Source organism: Kockovaella imperatae, assembly GCF_002102565.1.
Source record: "Kockovaella imperatae strain NRRL Y-17943 chromosome Unknown BD324scaffold_3, whole genome shotgun sequence".
Classification (NCBI taxonomy): domain Eukaryota; kingdom Fungi; phylum Basidiomycota; class Tremellomycetes; order Tremellales; family Cuniculitremaceae; genus Kockovaella; species Kockovaella imperatae.
Genome location: NW_019028943.1, coordinates 416770 through 435711, shown reverse-complemented (window position 1 = coordinate 435711; position 18942 = coordinate 416770). Strand labels below are relative to the sequence as shown.

The 18942-nt window shown below is 52.7% G+C and overlaps 6 protein-coding genes across 6 annotated transcripts; 2 read left to right on the top strand and 4 right to left on the bottom strand.

Annotated features, from left to right (window-relative positions):
- The first annotated feature begins 517 nt into the window (after positions 1-517).
- BD324DRAFT_302513 (hypothetical protein) lies at positions 518-3812 on the top strand. Its single transcript, XM_022012431.1, has 3 exons — positions 518-1942; positions 1980-3011; positions 3051-3812. Exons 1-3 carry the CDS (start codon positions 713-715, stop codon positions 3477-3479), a joined length of 2691 nt encoding a protein of 896 aa, XP_021872847.1. The 5' UTR covers positions 518-712; the 3' UTR covers positions 3480-3812.
- A 194-nt stretch (positions 3813-4006) lies between these two features.
- Positions 4007-5756, bottom strand: BD324DRAFT_618114 (mitochondrial carrier domain-containing protein). The gene is made up of 11 exons (XM_022014989.1): positions 5528-5756; positions 5466-5486; positions 5326-5419; positions 5280-5284; positions 5083-5241; positions 4914-5039; positions 4830-4875; positions 4552-4786; positions 4421-4509; positions 4271-4377; positions 4007-4231 (listed from the first exon to the last, which is right to left on the bottom strand). Exons 1-10 carry the CDS (start codon positions 5639-5641, stop codon positions 4349-4351), a joined length of 918 nt encoding a protein of 305 aa, XP_021872846.1. The 5' UTR covers positions 5642-5756; the 3' UTR covers positions 4007-4231; positions 4271-4348.
- A 68-nt stretch (positions 5757-5824) lies between these two features.
- Positions 5825-7139, top strand: BD324DRAFT_618106 (HCNGP-like protein-domain-containing protein). The gene is made up of 5 exons (XM_022014988.1): positions 5825-5913; positions 5966-6018; positions 6159-6183; positions 6236-6549; positions 6599-7139. The coding sequence occupies exons 1-5, from the start codon at positions 5907-5909 to the stop codon at positions 7109-7111; spliced, it is 912 nt and encodes a 303-aa protein (XP_021872845.1). The 5' UTR covers positions 5825-5906; the 3' UTR covers positions 7112-7139.
- Positions 7140-7179: 40 nt separating this feature from the next.
- BD324DRAFT_607444 (hypothetical protein) lies at positions 7180-8807 on the bottom strand (the record flags this gene model as incomplete). Its single annotated transcript, XM_022014071.1, has 2 exons — positions 7180-8582; positions 8624-8807. 2 exons carry the CDS (start codon positions 8805-8807, stop codon positions 7180-7182), a joined length of 1587 nt encoding a protein of 528 aa, XP_021872844.1.
- A 538-nt stretch (positions 8808-9345) lies between these two features.
- Positions 9346-12166, bottom strand: BD324DRAFT_618100 (hypothetical protein). Its single transcript, XM_022014987.1, has 16 exons — positions 12010-12166; positions 11904-11967; positions 11769-11849; positions 11653-11720; positions 11520-11617; positions 11126-11478; positions 10998-11079; positions 10894-10960; positions 10798-10853; positions 10443-10759; positions 10263-10402; positions 10104-10226; positions 9982-10067; positions 9603-9937; positions 9415-9565; positions 9346-9368 (listed from the first exon to the last, which is right to left on the bottom strand). The coding sequence occupies exons 1-15, from the start codon at positions 12091-12093 to the stop codon at positions 9456-9458; spliced, it is 2064 nt and encodes a 687-aa protein (XP_021872843.1). The 5' UTR covers positions 12094-12166; the 3' UTR covers positions 9346-9368; positions 9415-9455.
- Positions 12167-12384: 218 nt separating this feature from the next.
- On the bottom strand, positions 12385-18567 carry BD324DRAFT_302170 (putative 1,3-beta-glucan synthase). The gene is made up of 11 exons (XM_022012430.1): positions 18101-18567; positions 17178-18043; positions 16146-17132; positions 14770-16110; positions 13340-14734; positions 13191-13236; positions 13053-13128; positions 12913-13004; positions 12788-12855; positions 12615-12735; positions 12385-12562 (listed from the first exon to the last, which is right to left on the bottom strand). Exons 1-11 carry the CDS (start codon positions 18387-18389, stop codon positions 12447-12449), a joined length of 5397 nt encoding a protein of 1798 aa, XP_021872842.1. The 5' UTR covers positions 18390-18567; the 3' UTR covers positions 12385-12446.
- Positions 18568-18942: the final 375 nt, after the last annotated feature.

Here is an 18942-nt window from a genome sequence, read left to right as displayed (position 1 = left end):
GGAGCACCAGACTAAGAGTGCCCCCATGGCTTGTCTCCTGAGTAGGGGTCCGCGTTCCAGCATCGGACCCGGATGTGGCAGACTCCGGCTGCTTGGGTCGGTAGACCAGCGAGAATGTCTTGCGTTCGGAAGAGCGCTCTTCGGGTACTTCGAGGAGAGAGAAAGCCTTAGCAAAATCTGACAGCCGAGAGTCTTTCTCAGTTGCTGAGGCGGGTTGAGGCGATTCGGAACCCTTGGTATTCACCATCTTGCCTGTCGATTGTTGTTGGAGGGCGCTCTGATAATTGACTGATGTGAGTGGAGCGAGGAAAGCGGCTGGTGAAGATACGCTTCTTTGCCACCTCCTGGGTTCTCTGATCACTTGCAAAGGTGATCCCAGTCAGCAGAAGCATGTGGGCTCTCCTTTCACTGACTGAGCGAATGAAGGGAGACGCCACATCGCCACTATCACCCTGCCCGGAATCAAAATGTCAATTTACCCGGCACGAACCTAGCAGCCGGACGACGATGACCTGCTGACATCACTGAGGTTCTCGGGGGTTCAGCTCAAGCAGCTTATCTGGAATCAGATACGATTGGTGCTCAAAAACACCCGCCAGATCGAGCCAACTGGTTCGAGATGACCATCCACGGCCTAATGGTCCTCCTGTAGAAGCATTCCATTCCTTGTAACACTTAATGTTGTACCCCTATCTTCGCGCCAAGACCGATCATGTCCGAACCTGTTGCCATCCCTTCTGCTGCTTCTCGAGCTCATACGCCGGTAGGGCAGCAAGATCTCCTGACGCGTCCTCGATCCGACACAATCTGTACAACATCATCCTCGACTTCTGATCCCGAGTCCAGTCTTCAGACTCCCCAGACACCCTCCATCCTTCACGTCCTTGGTGATAATGAACGCTTCGCTGATTCATCGGATCCCCTCGTCATTCACAGAAAGACCAGTTATGGATTTGGCCAGACTGCCAACCTCATCGCTGAGACTGAATCTTCGGGATCATCGAGCAGGCCTGTCATTGCCGAGCAGCAATCAGACTTCCTGGCCCACCCCGATGGGATGCGATTTGAACATGCTATCCTCCCGGATATATACCACCAAGCTGTGGACCCCATCACCAGCCCTGTACGAGTGGAAGGCTTCTCCACCAAGACCACAGGGACAATAGCCGCCGTCAGACGCAAGCTTCAACGCTCCAAAAGCTCTCTGAAGGCTCTGACGTTGCACTCTGGTTCCGTAACCCCAGTCGCCTCGGAGACCGAATCCACGGACGGTGATGCAACAGACGAACGGCACAAGAAGCATCGCTTGAGGCGAATACTGCGCTCTTTATCGTTCTCTGGATCCAGCTCATCCTTGCGAGCTCAACACCCGACGATAGAGTCTGGTGTGGGGGAGCTGAGTCCGTCTCAAGTTCAACCCACGATCTCAGCGGACCATGAGGCGATCAACAGGTCGATCCCGGACATCGATCCGCTGAATGCTGGTCCCATTTCGCGAGACTATGTCACTTCTCCTTCTCAGGCCTCTGAACAAGGTCGGCCGCTCGGCGGCGCGGCCTATGAAGATGCGTCGTCGCATCTCGAGGCCCATGATCAAATTCCGACGGTAGGGTGGCCGGAACGTCACAAAGGGAAGGGTCGAATGTCGTCGACGGTGCAATATCGCCCAAGAATGCTCTCTGCCATGTCGGCTGGGTCTACAATGACACCATTGCCTGTGCGGCAGCCCATCTCACCCATTCTTACCAGGCCAAGGTCGATGTCGATGCCACACAATGTGCCTGCCGTCCATCAGCCCAAAATTGACCTCTTTGGCACGCGACTTCCTCGAGAGTTGCAGCTGAAAGTTTTGAAGTCTCTCATGTCCTCATATCAAGGCTGTGTGTCCGGTCGATGGGAGGACGAGGATCTAGGGCGCAGAGAGCTGATCAGACTGAGTAGAGTAAGTTGCCAGAACTATAGCAAGAACTGACATCAAGGTCTCCAAATCTTGGCAGTCGTTGTGCTTTGATGGTCATTTGTGGACCATGTGTGACCTGAACGCTTTTGCGCCCCGCCTACATCCAAACACCCTCTCCTCGATCATATCGGCCGCCGGTCTCTGCATAAGAAGTCTATCCTTGAAAGGCTTTGACAATCTATATGGCCCAACACTCATCAACTCCATCACTCGCTCGACTCTGTCTAGTCTCCAAGATATCGACTTGCGAGGGTGCCACAATCTTACCGACCACGATTTATGCCGGTTGATCGTTGCTTCTCCCAACCTCACCAAGTTGAATCTTCGGGGTGTGCAAGCGACGTCCACCGCCGTCATTCGCTGTCTAGCTAGGCATACTCGTCACTTGTCAAGTCTGGACATCTCAAGATGCTGGGACGTGACTCTCTGCGATCTGGCTGTCTGGCTCAAATTCATGACCGATGAGCAAGCTGCTGCTCTACAAGTTCTACGGGTCGGAGGAATCAGAGGATACAGTCCAACAGCGCAAGACTTCCTGCCTCTCGTTGCGTCACGCTTCACAAATCTGCGTGTGCTCGATCTCCAAGCATGTACGACATTGTCCGACGCGGACTTTGAGGCGTTCGCCACGTCATTGGATGCGAGGGGAGGATCGTGTCGATTGACACACCTGAATCTGTCAAATTGCACATCTCTTTCTGGCGAGGTCTTCCAGCATCTCACGAATAGGGCACCTGGCCTGACACATCTCGAATTGGCTTCCTTGCCCTTGATTTTCGGCGATGTTGAGCCGAGGCACGCAGCATTGCCATTGATCAACATGCTCCGAACGATGCCGCTTCTGCAGCGAATAGATATGGAAGGCACTGGTATATCGGGCTGCATCAACGACAGGGTGCTGGACGCCCTGACCCCGCCTCGATCGCACCGTGGCGAAATCCTAGGTCGGGACCTCACTGAACTGAGGCTGGGCTACGCGGCAGGAGTCACTCCCGAGGGATTGATTCGACTTGTTCGAGGCTGCGGCAGCCTCGGCGTCCTTGAACTTGATGTGAGTGTCATTTTAAAGCTGACCGCTGAATTTCCTCAGAACACTACCGCCAACAATGCGGTCATGCGAGAGTTCATTCGCCGCAGGGATTCCCCTCACTCGTCCCTGTCGCTGGTCGACTGTCGAGCCGTGGTCACTCCTGCGGCGTACTCTTCACTTGCCACGTCTACACGTCCTAGAGCAGGTTTCACTGGTTGGGCAGCTTCGGTCTTTGCGTATGAGGAGTCTGAGATGTTGGATTCCGGTAAGACGGTCTTGAAAACATTCTGGAGCTGGAAGAGGGTGGTTATTCCAGCCGGCTGGAGAGACGTCCGCGCAAGTGCTGAAAGGGGCGTACAGACCAATTCTTCGAGCTCTGAGCGATTGTCAGGGTCAGAGTCTAGGCCATCAGCCTTGCGACGTAGACGAGGAAGTTGGTGGAGGGATGAAGATCTTGGTGACGATCGGTCAGGCTGTGTTATCATGTAGTTAATCTTTGTATCAGAATCGTTGTGTGTGCTCTTAGTCCTGCTATTGTAAATTGTTGTCGCGATGTCATCTCTCGTCTTCTATGTATAGCCCTCCTGGCGCATTCGAGTCTGCGGGTGTCGAAAACAGACTTTGACGTCAGATCCTGGTCTCAGCTGGCGACAAAGGATGCCTCGGGGCGCGGTTGAAAGGGACGACTGCATGAGTAAGCCTCGGGTCTCAGGAAGGTTTCTGTCTTTCTACATCACTTGCTCGATCATACTCGATCCACAACAATCGATGTCACAGTCCAGCATGGAGGCCCTTGACAGCTGCGTTGAGATGGCACTAGACCATCTGGAAATGCTTCGAACCTCAAAGGAAGCAAGGACGATTTTCGGCGTGAATGCTGCAGGCCCGTACAGTAGTGTAGAGGTAAGGGAAGCCTCTAAGGCCACAAACACCGTGAAAGGCCTCATCACAAAGCTTAAAGATGACTTGCGGACCATAGAGGATCGCCATTACACACTTTTGAATTTGTCTGAAAGTGAGAAGGCTGTGATACATCCGTGGAATGAGTGGTCAGATTATCCCATCGGCTGCTCTTGTCCTGGCGCGACAGAGGCTGACTCGCAAGCTATGGAAGAAGAAGCTCGGGGGGAGGAAGACGAAGAAGCAGGAGAAGGCGTAGGAGGGAACGAAGAAGCCACGTCACCTGTAGAGGCGGATTCGACCTATGGCTCAGAGAGCACTACACCGATTGAGTAATTTGACTCGCATCGTTTAGTCCAAAAACAGACTATGCTACGTACCTCTATTCATGTTTTGGTCTGCGCCATGAATCTTTGTCACAGCAGAAGACATGTGCGGCCCTGTCATTGCATGCATTCTCACAGAATATTTCGTTTAGTGATGAAGTCTGCTTCTCGTCAGTGCTCTTTGGCGGTGAGGAAAGGACTGACCTCGTGTCAGCTCGAACCCTACGAACGTCGCTGCTGCCGCCGGAGCCGCACGTAGCAGTGACGGGGACAGCCCACGAAAGAGGGATCGGCTGATGCCTTCAGCAAATACCCTTCACGCTTGATGCACTCACACTCCGCCTTCCCTAATGATCGCGCGCAGCTCACGTCCAATATATCCTCCTTCAAACCAGCCGCCCCTACTTGGCGGATGGCTGGCCAATTGTACCCTACTCTTGACGACGTCCAATGGGTAACAAGCCAGCCAATAGCAGACTCCGCCCGTTGCGCCAGATGTCAACAGTGTCCAGATAGGTAGCGGTTCACTGCCATAGCGACCGGCAAATGCTCGCTTGGTGGTCTCGTAGCCTACTGGGGTAAACGCGACCCTCTCATGTCTTCTGCAACTCGCCTGCGTAGAAGCCCATGTATGCTGGTATCTCGCGGACCACGGTGACCTGTGCGTCAACCGATGCTTCTGAGCGCAGTTGCGTACCCAGTATCCCCGCAATATACCGTCCCGCAGACCCCATTCACGCCACATGCTTGAGATGACAGCTCCGAGTTTCTTGTCGCCCGCACCTCCGTATTGACCCTGCATCCGAATCTTGAACATCTCGACCTTTCACTTGCTCAGTTATTTGTTCGCAGTCTTCGAGCCTCACCGGTGACGCTAAGATGGCATTGGCAGCCCCGGCCATACCTCCTGCCACGGCCACTTGCTTGATTGACAAGTCAGGGTATGGGGAGACCAGCCGACGAGATGCACCGTAGGCAGTGAACAGGAGAGAATTGACGGCCGCAATTCCTATCAATGGTGACAGCTGGTTTGCTCAGTAATGCACCTGAAAGCCGAGCTCACCATGCCTGTCGAGCTGTCAGCTTTGCAGGTTGAACGGTGGCCTTACCCTTATACAACGCCAGCGGGCCTTCACTCTTCACCGTCTTCGTCAGTATGTCTAGAGTGTTCTTGTATTTGCCCTTTGGGGCTGTCTGCGCTCTCTGCAGGTCATGAGCCCTGGGAATAGAGTATGACGAGTCGACAAACCGTCTTCAGCGTATCCAAAGGCTGAATAACGTTCAGTACTCATGGTGCACGGCTAAGCTCACCTGTCCGACAAGGACCTGCAGGGCTCCTCCAACACTGCCGGATACCAGCTCGATGGCCACTTCATTGTGCTTTTTAGAGGGAGGATCGGGCGGAGGCGTGGTCAGGTCTGGCATGGCACCTCTTTAACTCTAGAGGTACAATCACAGCTGTTGATGAGTGTTATCGAGTCAGAACAGCTCCAGATCAGTTGTCGAGGGCCAAAGATCAACGCAGTTCACCTGTTCATAGGGTTCCTTCATGTCATCATCATTTTAAAGCATTTCGGTCGTCGTATTTTGACCGGTATTCGGATGAAACTTTTCGTTGTGTTGGGAGTTGTACATTGACCTCTGCCTCGCTCTGGACGCTCACTACAAGAGTCGCGGCCGTCTTCCCACAATGCAGGGTGGGTCCTTGAGCGGTCGAAGTCAAGAACGTGCTAATTCCAATTCCTCTAGGTCTTGCTCGATACTCTGATAATTCGCCCTCCCCTCCCGCTGCCGGTCCATCGGTAAGTCATGTTGAGACCTCGGTCCAAAGGGGATGGAAGATCACACTTTGCCCCTCCTTCTCCCTCTCTTACCTCGTCGATTATTCTGCCTCTGTGGCTTCTCGACATTGGCTTCTTGGCGTCACTTCACTGGGATGTAGAGACCACGGAATGACTCCTCGTTAGGTGCGTCAGAGATCCTGCCCCATCATTTTGGCGTCAGCTCAATAGAACTTAGGACAATCGCAACGGCCGCGCCATTCGAGCCCCTCCAGCAGTCATCATGAGGGTGTACGGAACGCCAAGCGAAGAAGGTCGAAATCTCCTGAGAACCTGACACACACCTCTCAAGCCCATCTGGCTCATTCGGCTTTGGCGGCTTCTGACGTCGCCGTCTACGAACGCAATATGGAAGCTCGTCTTGAAGCGGAAGCTGAGATGACCGAGGAAGAGATGTTCCGAAGGGTGACCAGGCCACCTGACATTGATGGTCTTGAGGATTGGGGTATACCGCCAGAAGTGGATCCAGGCGAATGTAGCACTCAGCTCAGGGTGAGTTGACGCAACAACGGCACAAACTTACGGCCCCCCCCAAACGTAGGATAAAGTCGCACAATTCTTAGATCTCAAGTACTCTCGCGGACAGCATATCAACACTTCACTATTGTCCTCAACCACATTCGCGAATCCGCATATCTACGCCAAGTTGGTGGAATTCGTCGACTTGTCAGAGCGAGCCACTGCATTCCCATCGGGCGGCTGGCTCACCAGGCAAGGACTAGAATATCTGAGACCCAAATATGGCCCAAAAGCATTGGGCGATGAGCAAAAGCGGAAGCAAGAAGAAGTGCGCAAGGCGCAAGAGGTGGGCAAACGAAACAGCATCTCCTTTGCACCTGGTCGGCACGCAGACGATAGAGACGTTAGGGGCGTCGATCGATCAAAGGACAATAGAGATGCCCGGCGAGATAGCGATAGAGTCAGACACGGACATCGCAACGATAGAGATCGACGAGATTCACATCGCGATCGATCAGGCCGGTATCACAAAGACGGCGGGTGGGAGGAAAGAGACATGAAGCGCGATAAGCGCGAGTGGGATAGGAGGAGATAAGAGTGGTAATGCCAGAACATCTGATGCATCTCAGGCGGGATCATCTACATACGCCTCAAATGTTCGGATCAGTTGCCATCTTCGAAGTCTCCCCAGGACTCGGCGTCGTCCTCATCTCCGTCAGAATATCCGTCATCATCTTCGAAGTCTTCCGCGGTGAGAGGCTGCCTCTCGGCTGCAGAAGGCGTCGGTAGAGATTTTGCCACGGTCGTAATATCGGGTAGAACGCTCGTTGCTGAAGGCAGCAATGACGTAAAACCTCTGACCGCCGAGGGAAGTACAGATGAATGAGACGGGATTGGCACATCCTTGATCGACTTGCGAGTGTCGACAGGAAGCTGTCGAGCGATCATCGACTCGACGAGTTGAGTTGCCGACGGTGTTCCGCTCTGATCGACGCTGGGATAAGGATTCGAATAGGTTGACGAAGCAGATGGATCGGAGGACGAGCTGGAATTGGTGGCCATCGTCGAGTTGTCGGCGTCCATCCCGTAAGACTGCGCCCATTCGGGATCACTACCAGTATTCAGATCGGCGAGATTGTATGCCGTCGAACCAGACGTGGCTCCGGCCAGGAGACCAAGGACCTGAGACAAAGGAACAAGTTGACCACCAATGTTGACCAAATTGCCAGCGGTGCCTCCGATCATGGTCGTAGGGTTGCCTGTCTGACTTTGAACGTTGCCCAAGAGTCCTTGGAGGACCGACAGGGGAAGATGAATCACCCCTTGAGCAGTGTTGATAGGAATAGAGGTCAAGCCCGAGACTGCGCTGGTAGCCCCACTGAAATCTTGGGCAGTCATGGAGTTGGGGTCAGCAGCACTAGCTGCAGCGTACGATCCAGCAGTGTTCCCGAGCTGCCCATGCAGGCTGCCGAGAAGCCCTTGAAGCACTGAGAGGGGCAGACTTATTGTGCCCTGCGAGGTGTTGATAGGTACGGATGTTGTCCCGCTGGAGGGGTCGGTCACGCTCGTTGGTAGTTGAGCTAGCACGGAGTTGACAGCGCCGCCCGTCGCGCTAGCAACTCCGGCGGAGTTGGAGAGCCCACTCAGTGCGCCTTGTCCCATTTGCATGACTGTGCCTGCAGATGTGAGGTACTTGCCGTTTCCGAGATTGGCAACGAGCGACAAGCCCTGACCTGGGACCGGCACGGCATTGAGGTTGTTCAACAGTCCACTCAACAGGGGTCCCGCCACAGGAAGTCCGCCGACGGTCCCCTTTACTGTATCCAAAAGACCGCCGAGGCCCAAGCCACCAAGCAGACTGGACACAGGTCCTTTGCTGCCATCTCCTAAGAGACCGCCCACTACCCCGTTGACAGTACCAAGAAGCGGATTGACGATACCGCCGAGAGGGGTGCCTGCAGTAATACCTCCGATAGTGTTGGTCAAGTCACCGAGAGTTGAGCCAAGACTCTGGGTGCCAATTGTACTGGCGTCACTGGGTGTTGCAGAGGGGTCTTGTCGCTTGGCTGGAGGATTCAAGTCAGCCAAGTCATGTGATAGGACTCACTCCAGCCTCGGGCGAGCTTGCTAGGTGCACGCTCGTTGACTCCCCAGCCCCTCTCGTCCTTGTCTCCGCCAAGCAGAGGCGAGTTCTCCGGGTTAGGCGATCGGGCGCCAGGGGGTGCGGGGTAGGCCAAAGTGCTACTGGAGAGAGCGAGACCGAGGAGGAGTGGCGAGGTGGGGAACTTCATTGCGGCGGTTGGAGATGCTTCTAGTAGGCTGAGAGTTTGACTTGATCTGACGAGGTATGTTGTGACTTGCACAGATTGAGCTTGGTAATGAACAGATTACAATACAATGACTCGACCAGCGAGTAAAGAATCCGAAATGTTGGTGGCTGGGAACGATGATAACCTGCAAAGCTCCGCCTTTTATAGAGGTCTTTTCAATGACCTTTCATGTCTCGAAGATGTCTTCAGTGGAAGTGCCATTTCGACGATTGCGACTGTCTCGAGAACATCTCGGTGCACCCAGGAGATGAGCCGACGGTGATTCTCCGCATATGCTTTTCCGGAAGAAGGTGAGACATTCCTCCATGCCCAAGAAATTAACGGATGAAAATGCTTGCATCACCACACGCAAATGTCTCAGCAAGTTCCGGAGGCTTGCAAATGTAGCATATTATCGCGAGACAATATAGCGGCCATCCGGCTGTTGTTTGACCGCCCCTTGGGTCTTGGCCATGATGAGAAACATGTCGAGTTCGTCGACTGTCGCATCGAATCCGGGTACCGATTGCAATTTTCGATGAAGTGAGTCCAACGTTTGCGGTCCGAGATTAATGAGCGCCGCTGCCAGAGTCAGACAGCATCACATCTGAGTCCTTACCTTCGATGCGCTCAAGGAGTCAGCATTGCCCGATTTCGGTGACTCACCGGCCAGTGAACTCGGATTGCGTCCGCTTTCGTCTCGTCTAGTCTATCGATTCCCGAGTCTTCAGGCATAGAAGCTGATAGAATCAGCAGAATGAAAGTTTCTTGACTCACGAATACTAGGCGCTACGTCGTCCTCCATGGATTCGAGAAGGCGCCACGAGCCCTTGTTGGTCTCCTTGAGCACGCCGTGCTCAGCCCACCAGATCAAGGCATTCGTGACGGTCTCCTCGTCCTCAATGCCAAGTTTCTGCCCTAGATCAAGTATCGACCATGCATCCCGAGTTTCAAACAGCTCTGCGATAGATGCTTGGAGGGGTGTGGCCTCCACCTCCACGATGCGATCCGCAAGCTCGAGTCTGATGCTGACGGATCCGAGATGTTGCAGGATTTTGAGGTGCTTGTCTGGTTTGAACCGGTGGAATGCGGCTTCGTATTCGCGCTGAGCTCTGTGAACTAGGTCAGTGGGGATGAGGGAGATCTTGTCGCTCACTCCTCAAGCTTGGGCGGTAAGTGCAAAGCAGAATTTTCGATATTCGGCCAAAACATGCGGGATATGACGAGCGGATGAACATCAGACTGCGCGTCAGCAATGACCCTGAAGCAAAGTCTCACTTTGATGTCACCATGCACATGGTCATTGATTCGTTTAGAGTCGGCAATATCCTTGAGCATGACATCGCAAACCTGAAGGGCAGCCTCGCCGAAGCGGATTTTCAAGAGTTCGACGGTGCGGATCTGGCCAGTTCAGCCTAAGTCCAAGGCAGAACTCACCTCCTTGACCGCGTCATAGTCTTTGACTGCGAGTAAGCGAGTCGCGAGAAGGACCTGCAGCTCTTTCATGATGACGTCGCGGGTCTCGTAAATGCTGACAAGGGTGCTGATGATATCGCTCGCCTTCCCAGAGCGGAATTCTTTGCCGGCTTTTAGCGATATCCAACGGCCGAGACCTACCTGGTGCAGCATCTACCGGTTCTGGTTCCCAGCGATTGTCCAAGAAATTCTCTACCCCATCCATATTGCCTTGGTCGATCGCGCCGTCCCCAGCGCCGAGCTCGTTCTCGTCTTGCAGCTCTTCGCCTTCGACGAGGGTAGCCACGATACATTTGATGGTATCGGGACGCTCTCTGAGATGACGTCGAATAGGATCGGCAACTTTATGGAGCAGGACTCCTGGCGGATCCAAAATGCGTAAGGCTCGGATCGTGGAGATGTATTGGGCGATTACATCTTTAGTCTCTGCACCTGGATGCAGAAGACGCTTGATGTTGCTGAGAATGTGAGCTAGGTAGACGAAAGTCCGACTCACGCCGCCTTGAGCTTGTCCACCAGTGCTGCTCTCTGATCCACCTTGAATAGACATTCCTACGAGCTTTTCAGCGCCTTGACGTCGCATCCCACCTACCTTGAGGTCTTCCAAGGCTGCCATCGAATCGGGATAGTCGACGATGATATCAAACAGCTCATCGGTCCTGTCAATCAGCGCTGACACCGATGGCTAGCGCCCACCTTGTGTCGAAAAAGCACTTGCAGAGATAGTAGTCGAAGCGGGAGAACATGGGTCTCAGAGCAGTCTGCGCCGCCTCGGTCCCTGAAACATGAGATCAGCCGGGGTATCTCTTGCGACGAGCGCTCACCATCAAACATCCCAGTCAACCACCCAGCGACACTACTGCTGACTCTCAATCTCGCCTTGTTCAGACGTCTAGTCTCCCATCCTTTGCCGGCTTCGTCCTTGACAATGCGCTCAATTTCCACATACGCCACCTTGCTCAACGTCGCAGAGTAACGAGGAATGATCCCAAGTCTAGAGAGGTGAGGACTAGGAGGAGCAACCTTCGGCAGAGCAGCCGGTCTCGGCGAGATAGGCTCGGGTACTCTCAACAGGGATGACTCGAGAAAGTGCTGTAGCACATCCGGGAAGCATTTCGGAAACGAAGCATGCAAGAGTTGATGGAATGTTTTGGTGAATTGGGGGATGAGCTTGGGACTGTATCGAGTCAGCAGCATTGACAAAGTGATTCGGCTCACTCATTGAATGCCTTTAAGGGAACCGCCCATATCCTCTGCCATAAGGCCAGACGCTCGAATAGGTTCACCAATATGGTATCGGCTTGTCCAGATGATCCCTGAGATCAGCCCGATACAGACTTTGACGGCCTACAAGTGTCGCCTCGTCCATGTGTTCATCAATTTCTCGACGGATCAGATCGAAAGACGAGTCAACTCGTACTGGTGTAGTCAGCGGCAGATCATGTGTTTGGGAGGAGGAGAATGTACTGATGAAATCTGAGTAAATATCAGGAGCCAAGCCCGCTTCTATTACCATTTTGAACGCTGACGAGATAGCAGGCGTCTCGACTATCAAACAAGTCATCAGGATCCTGATCTACGCTATGCGCGCCAGTGACCCACCTGGCTTTGTGACTCCAGCAGACACATTTCTCGGCTCGAGGTACGACTTGACTAACGAGTCTGCCTGCGAAAACCAAATCAGGACCAGGACACTTTACAAGCTTACCTTTGCGAGATCCTCGTATCGCCTTCTATAATATTCAGAGGTGCTTGGCGCGTCCCAGAGCTGCAGCGCAGCTACCAAAGCCATACTGCAACGAGTCAAGTGATGCAACAGAAACCACAGAGTTGACTTTTGATCTTTCGAACGCGTTCGTTCCGACGGAAGCAAAATTCAAGCTATCAGGACCGAAAGCAAAATGAACGAACGATATTCGGTCACGAAACACGATGCATTTTTCGTACACAGTATCAACTGTCCATCACTTCATTGCGATCGTTCTCGATCAATCATGTATAAACAGGACAGAAAGGTGGTAAGGATATACGGTATAGTTGAAGGGTTCGAAAGGAGACGTAATCCGGAAAAGTCTAGCATCTATGGGCGACGATGAAGTTCCCTTTTTGTTTGATAGCCGAGTCGAGAACGACCAACGACGTTCCTTAGATGGCTCCTCCGAATGGTGTTCCCAATTCCACACTGATGACTTGCTGGAAGAGAAGGGGGACGACGATTAAGGCAACCAAACAGGCCTGGATCGCCACAAAGACAAGCGTATCTGGTCAAAGAATCAGCCTACGATCTCCAAGACCAAATGATAATGGGCTCACAAGTAAAGACAGTCTTCCGGCGTTGCTTCTTGATCTTCAAACTGAAAATGGGGGGACGGATCTGTTTCGAAGGCAACAGCCAGTACAATGCCATTGAATGGATGCGATCAAAGTAGGGAATCTGTTGCACAGAGGTCAGCATGTGCTAGAGTCGCGGGTCAATCGATGCTCACGATAGCCGGGATGGCGAGGAAGAGCAACAAGACGTGAGCAGCCAAGAAGTCGGCGGCGAAGAGTCCCACTGGGAGAGAATGTCAGCCGCTGTGCTTGTTCGTAGACTGAGTGGCGTGAAACTCACTCTCAATCGTCTTGACAATAAACTCTCTGGCAGGTTGGGACATGGCGGAGGCGCCCATACCTCGGCCAGTCCAAACACCAGTCCACCAGGCACTATCGAATGGGTGAGCTGACAGTGTCTAGAGTGATATTAGAACATACCGATTGCTCTCATCTCCTTTCATCTCTCGGGTGAGGAGAACAGCGATTAAAATCTTGAAGATACATCGTTGGACGGCTGAGAGGTTTGGTCAGAACATGCTTCATCCGAAGAGCGTCTGTCGTCTAGGAAACACTCACCGATCACGGCGATCAAACCGAGAACGGAGTGGGAAACGTCCCACAACTATGCTTCTGCGTCAGCTCACATACACCTCCAAGAGTCCAAAGATCAATGGATAGCGTTGCCGGTTTTGCCGTAGGACATGGCGGAAGCAGTCTACACTCACCTCGAGCAACCACAACAGCTCAAACGCAAAGATTGCTCCGACGACGGCTCCAAAGTGCGCAATGGCAGCCATGACGGCTCCAAAGTTGGTCCCACAGGTGTTAAGAATAGGACCCAGGAAGATTGAGACCAAGAAGAGAACCAAAAGCAAAGCCATGTTCCAGACGATGGGTCCGAGGGCGATGATGGCGATTCGGAGGAGACCAGGTTGAGTGACTCCATTAGACGCGGGGAACGACTTGACAAACAAGTAACAGATGACAAACATGATGGCGATGCAGAGTGGTCCAATGATTTCACCAACAATGATGGATCGCCAAGGTGCTCTAGGCATATCACTCGAGAGTTTCTCGGATGGTAGACCGAGTCGCTTCCGCTTGAACCCTGTGATTCTCGTTCGGGAGAGACGACAGTATCCGACCCACGAGTTGGCATGGGTTCGAGAGTTTCCTCTGGACATCCATCGGAGGAATTCTCGGTAATCAATGATAAAGTCGCTGAAGGAGAACTGGTGTGGGTTGAAGAGGAATGGCGCGACGCAGAGACCGACGACGGTGATCCAGAAGTAAATGATGAGCGGTATGAAGACACTCATGGTGATGTACAGCAGGAGAATGAGGGTTCGAAGACCCAAGTAGATGGATGGACCGGCGAATCGAGAATAGAGGATGGAGAAGGAGATTCGAGTGGTTGCGAATCCACGACCGGTCGCAATGTACCGAGCGCCACCAAATGTCAAGTTGTTGAGAATCGAGTGCATGTAGATCTGGGTTGAGAAGACTTCAAACACGGGAGAGAGGGACAGGAAGTGCTTGACCAGACGCAGAATGGCTCGACCGGTTCCTCGTTCAGTGAGTTCCTGGACAAACAGGGGGACAAAGGCGATCCAGAACACGAGGAAGATGGAGATGATACATCGCCTGATCCACTTGAACACGGGTTGAAGGTTGTAGCAACCAGATTGACCAGGCAGGATGTCCCCTCGTGAATTATACTTGCACACGGGGAGCTGCTTGTTGAGCGTACCGAGGAAGACCAGTGCCAACATGAAGATCTGCACCGACATCATGACGAGGATATTGTTGATGTGGAAACCAGGGTGACCATAGTAGAATGTCAGGAATCGATCCACAGGCAATTGCGTGCCGAGGTAGTAGTATTCTCGGGACAGCATCTGTTCACCCATACCCGTTCCAATCTTGGTTTGGAAATTGAGAATGGTGCCGAAACCGAGATCACGACCTTTACCACATTGGTAGTATTCAGAATGCTTGATTCGACCTCCTCGTCCAAAGGCAGTCATACCGGCGTAGATATCTTCGTTGAGGTGGAGACCTTTTTGCGCTTTGGACACACCACCACGCGTGTTCATGTAGATAGCGTTGAGGAAATCGGGCTGAGGTCAACAGAGGCCGTGGATGAGACACTCACATGTCCGTAATGCAGTTTTCCTCCAATGAATGACAACGACCTCGCAGCGAGCGTACCGAATGTCTGTTCCTTACCCGCAGCAATATCACCAAGGATACCGATATTTTCAGAGAAAATGTACTCTCTCGCTCCGAGAATGGCAACGGGGAACTTGTTAAATTCGGAATGACCGTTCTGAGCGTATGGTGATTGTGCAGAGATACGGAATTCTTCAAACTCGCCAAGCACGTTTCGGATCTTGAGACACTCTTCGAGATAGTTGTCCTGGTTGGCATCGATAAGCTGGAGGTATTCACCACGGTAGAAGACAATCGCATGATTCTGGTTATCAGACTTTCCATCACCGAGAATAGGGTTTCCTGGCAATTCGATCCTGAACTTGGGACGTCGTCGACCATTAGGCATGATTTCAGAGTGTCCGTCGACGAGGGCCGAGAAGATGCGGGATTCCTGACCATCCTTCCTGGCTGGCTCTTCGTCCAAGTAGGCAATCTGCAGATCCGGATACGCTCGAAGCAAGAATTCTGCATTCTCATGCTCCTCCTTGTTGAACTTGGAGTATCGCTGCATGGACACGACGAACTTGAACTTTCGTCGAGCCATGCGTTCGAGTTCACGCTCAAGCTGATCGGTGTTTCCGCCAAATAGCTGGACGACTTCGGGGTTTTCCACACGGTACAACAGCTTGATCGCTTTGGAATAGTTCATGAATCCGGAAACCGTCCTGTACAGTGTTTGAGCACGCAGTGACGCCCAGATACGCGTTCGCAGGGTGTACTCCGGCGCAGCAGATTTGAAACCGACGGTGTAGAATGGAATGTCGTCTGCTCGCTTTGAATCTGCCTTTTCATCGGATCCGAATGGGTTACCTCCACCATTGAACATGTTGGATTCTTCGGCCAGAATTTTGGTGTCTCGGACAAAGTTGTCCCATTCGATGGGGTGCAATTGTTTGAGGTACTCCAGCAGAGTGACTCGGGTGTTTTGGTCCTCTTCTCGGATGATTTCTCGGAGCGACAGGAGGATTTTCTCCGAGTAGTGAGGCACGAGCACTGTGAATGTCGGCATCGAATCGATAGGAATGGGCTCTGGCATCGCAGTGGTGAGCGATTGAGCAAAGAAGGAGATTCGTCGTTCGGCTTCGGATCCCTTGGGGAAGAATTCCGTCTTGAGTCCCTTGTCGCCTTGAGAGATGAAGAACGCGGGAGCTCGAAGGGTTCGCTTGCCAGGTTGGTCAGACTGAACTTGGTGGTACAGAAGCTTTTGAACATGCTCGATGGACAACAAGTGTTCTCGGTACATCGAAATGATGACGGCGTTCCAGACTTGGGACACGAGCACCTGACCATTAGCGTTTCACAGTGGACCTGACTCACCTTTGGCTTGTACTTCACTTCCATATCCTCGGTCGCCAACAGCTTTGCGTAGATACGCTTTGGCAATCTCGCAAAGATGTCTTTCCACGGCGTCCAAATGCTCATGCCGAGGGCAAACGACCGTGCAATCGAGAAGATGGTGTTCCAGATGACATACCACAAGAATGTGTCGAGGAAGAAGAGCGTCAAGTCCATGACAAACATGACGGCGAGGGTGAATGCCGCCTGATTGATACAAAGGTTGGAGCCAAGATACCTGTCCGTACAGTTTTGAACCTTCATGCCTGTCATGACTCGGATAGGGTCACGGAAAGACAAGATGAGGAAAAAGTAAGACTCGGTCAATTTACATCCAAAGATGAGGATCCAGAGCAGGCACGACGCAGCACGACTGCCCTTGGTGAGGGTAGGGTAAGATGCTGTGAATGTCTGGTTGGCCAAATACTTTCGACTCCTGCCTGCGACTCTGTCTCCAAACATCCGTCCCGAGGGCAAAATGGCGAATGCCGCGGTGGCCAGAGCAGAGCATCCAAATTGCACGATACCGAGAATCAAGGAGATCTGACCGTTCTGATCAAAGATACCAATGTAGACCGAAGGTCCACCCGTGATGGCCAAGACGATCAACAGGGAGATCAGACGACGAGTCAGATGCGACGTGTTGTTCCAGTTAGTCGGGATGTAGCTGAATTCGGCAATGGTAGCGGCAATCATAATAATCGTAGAGACGGCACCACCCAAAGCAGTCATGGACCAAGCCATGGGCGCAGTGGCTCTGGTGGAACCGCGAGGAGCGTAGATAGCAGGCGCGTTGTAAGCAGTGTAGTACCAGAACATGGAGATGTGAACGATCCAAATTCGGTTAAAGTTGACGAGAAGGTGGAAGAAGGATCGCTTTTCGAGGTATGTCTTGAAAAAGACTCTGGGCCAATCGATGCGGTCAAACTTCATGAATCGTTGAGCGGGGGCAATGTCGACGAGTCGAGTCTGTGTCATGGTGGTCAGATGTCATGTTCTGCTGCATTACCTCACCTTGTCATTGAGCACGATCCTGCTGATACCCTCGGGGTACCAGAACAACTGGTTGACATCGTCGTATCCAATGATCTGATCGTGGTCCTTTTCCCGTCTCAAAAACTTGCCATCCACTACTTCGTACCCTTGGTCTCGCAGAAACTTGTACAATGGCTTGATGACGGCGCGAAGGTATAGGCCTTCAGGCACTGCATCGACCCTGTTTTGACATTCGGGGGATCGATAGTAGTCATCGGCACACTTGAAGATGAAGCAGAGACACTCGGGCATGAATCTGACCTGCGCGGCTTCACCCCAACAGAGCAAATACAAGGCGACCTGTCGGAGGCGATCGTACTGACTCATGTTGTTCATGGCTGTTCGCCATCGGTTCGTCGCACTGTCGAGGGATTTTGAGGACGCTGAGCCAACTTTGGCACCTTTGCCTCGTCGCGCGACGGAGCGGACCCGAGCCAAGCCAGGGTTTTGAGCTGCTCCGATGGCGTCGTCGAGATCGAGCTGAGCGGCGAAGTACCATTTACGATAGTTGGCATGTTCACCTCCGATGTAGTCCGCGTGCAACGTGAGCAAAGCCTGATTCGGTGACATTCGTGAAGCTCGCGAGTCGAGCTGAATCATGAGGAAATCGTACACGTTTCGAGAGGAATCTTTTTGGAACCCAAACTTGTTGGCGAGATCGATCAAGACATCTTCAATTTCCTCCTTTGATAGGGGAATGTTCGCCTCGACAGTCCAAGCGGGGTAAGGTTCCCTAGGTCGATGTCCATCCCGACTTCCCTCAGTGAACGTCGGGGTAGACGCCCGCGACGGAAGATAACCGGATTGATGCTGGAAGTCAGACGATCCAAATTTGTTGTCAGGGTCTGATAAGAGCGATTCAGCCAAGCCAAACAAAAGCCATCAACCCCCGGCGCACGTACCATTCTGTGACCAACCACTTTCACTGGCCCAGGTTTCTCGACCCATACCCCCACCTTCGTATCTACGATCCATCTCAGGATCATTGTCATAGTATGGCGTGTATTGACCAGCTTGACCGGGAGGAGCTACGCCCGCACCGCCCGCGCCAGGGTTGGGGGCTCCGCCATAGGGATTGTGAGGGTTGTCAGAGTAAGGGAGTTGTTGAGTTGAATTGAAAGGATCAGATGATCCAGAGGAGTAGGAGGAGGGAGCGTGTTTAGGGCCTGGTGGAGGATGAGGATAGGACATGGTGCTGTGAGGATTGTCGGTGTCAGCGTGATTTTTTAAATGTTTTGGTCGCCGGGAGAACACAAAGGGGGGGTTTTGGCAAGACAGCAAGGTTGGACTTTATCAGCGTGACACATGCACCGCGGCGGTGAAGCATTCACACCAATGATGCCAATGATGCCAACGATGCCCACCGACGTCGCGTGCTCGACAGCAAGCGCACGCTTCACGCCCTCTCCAGACACGAATATGACGATTGTTTTATTTTATTTTCCTCGTCTTTGTTTGTCTATATTCCTACAGTGCAACTCACTCGATTGTCTCTGCGCGAGACGCGCTCGACGAAGACTTGGGGTGATGATTGATCTGAGGTCGATCTTATAGCTTGACGCGTTCCGAGTCAAGAGTGGAATTGATCAAACCCGCGAGAGGTCGTTTGCCAAAGGGGGATCAAAACAGACGAACCAAACGGCAAAAATGGTCTGGCACGAGAAACCCCTCCCACAAAAAGAGCCTTGTCGAAGTCCTTCTTGTCGAGGGAGCGAAGCCGTGTAACGGACTCCGATACTACCTT

What these genes read in the sequence shown, in the direction of transcription:
- BD324DRAFT_302513 (XM_022012431.1), top strand. Translation starts at nt 713, where the DNA reads ATGTCCGAACCTGTTGCCATCCCTTCTGCTGCTTCTCGAGCTCATACG. An exon ending in AGCTGATCAGACTGAGTAGA is followed by an intron (nt 1,943 to 1,979) that starts GTAAGTTGCCAG and finishes ACTGACATCAAG; the next exon opens with GTCTCCAAATCTTGGCAGTC. An exon ending in TCGGCGTCCTTGAACTTGAT is followed by an intron (nt 3,012 to 3,050) that starts GTGAGTGTCATT and finishes GAATTTCCTCAG; the next exon opens with AACACTACCGCCAACAATGC.
- BD324DRAFT_618114 (XM_022014989.1), bottom strand. Translation starts at nt 5,641, where the DNA reads ATGCCAGACCTGACCACGCCTCCGCCCGATCCTCCCTCTAAAAAGCAC. An exon ending in ATGCCATCTTAGCGTCACCG is followed by an intron (nt 5,040 to 5,082) that starts GTGAGGCTCGAA and finishes AGCAAGTGAAAG; the next exon opens with GTCGAGATGTTCAAGATTCG. An exon ending in ATCATTAGGGAAGGCGGAGT is followed by an intron (nt 4,510 to 4,551) that starts GTGAGTGCATCA and finishes TGAAGGCATCAG; the next exon opens with CCGATCCCTCTTTCGTGGGC.
- BD324DRAFT_618106 (XM_022014988.1), top strand. An exon ending in CTCCCGCTGCCGGTCCATCG is followed by an intron (nt 6,019 to 6,158) that starts GTAAGTCATGTT and finishes ACTGGGATGTAG; the next exon opens with AGACCACGGAATGACTCCTC. An exon ending in ACGGAATGACTCCTCGTTAG is followed by an intron (nt 6,184 to 6,235) that starts GTGCGTCAGAGA and finishes AATAGAACTTAG; the next exon opens with GACAATCGCAACGGCCGCGC.
- BD324DRAFT_618100 (XM_022014987.1), bottom strand. Translation starts at nt 12,093, where the DNA reads ATGGCTTTGGTAGCTGCGCTGCAGCTCTGGGACGCGCCAAGCACCTCT. An exon ending in ACATGGACGAGGCGACACTT is followed by an intron (nt 11,618 to 11,652) that starts GTAGGCCGTCAA and finishes GGCTGATCTCAG; the next exon opens with GGATCATCTGGACAAGCCGA. An exon ending in CCCTTAAAGGCATTCAATGA is followed by an intron (nt 11,479 to 11,519) that starts GTGAGCCGAATC and finishes GACTCGATACAG; the next exon opens with TCCCAAGCTCATCCCCCAAT.
- BD324DRAFT_302170 (XM_022012430.1), bottom strand. Translation starts at nt 18,389, where the DNA reads ATGTCCTATCCTCATCCTCCACCAGGCCCTAAACACGCTCCCTCCTCC. An exon ending in GAAAACTGCATTACGGACAT is followed by an intron (nt 14,735 to 14,769) that starts GTGAGTGTCTCA and finishes TGTTGACCTCAG; the next exon opens with CCCGATTTCCTCAACGCTAT. An exon ending in TATTGTCAAGACGATTGAGA is followed by an intron (nt 12,856 to 12,912) that starts GTGAGTTTCACG and finishes ATTCTCTCCCAG; the next exon opens with TGGGACTCTTCGCCGCCGAC.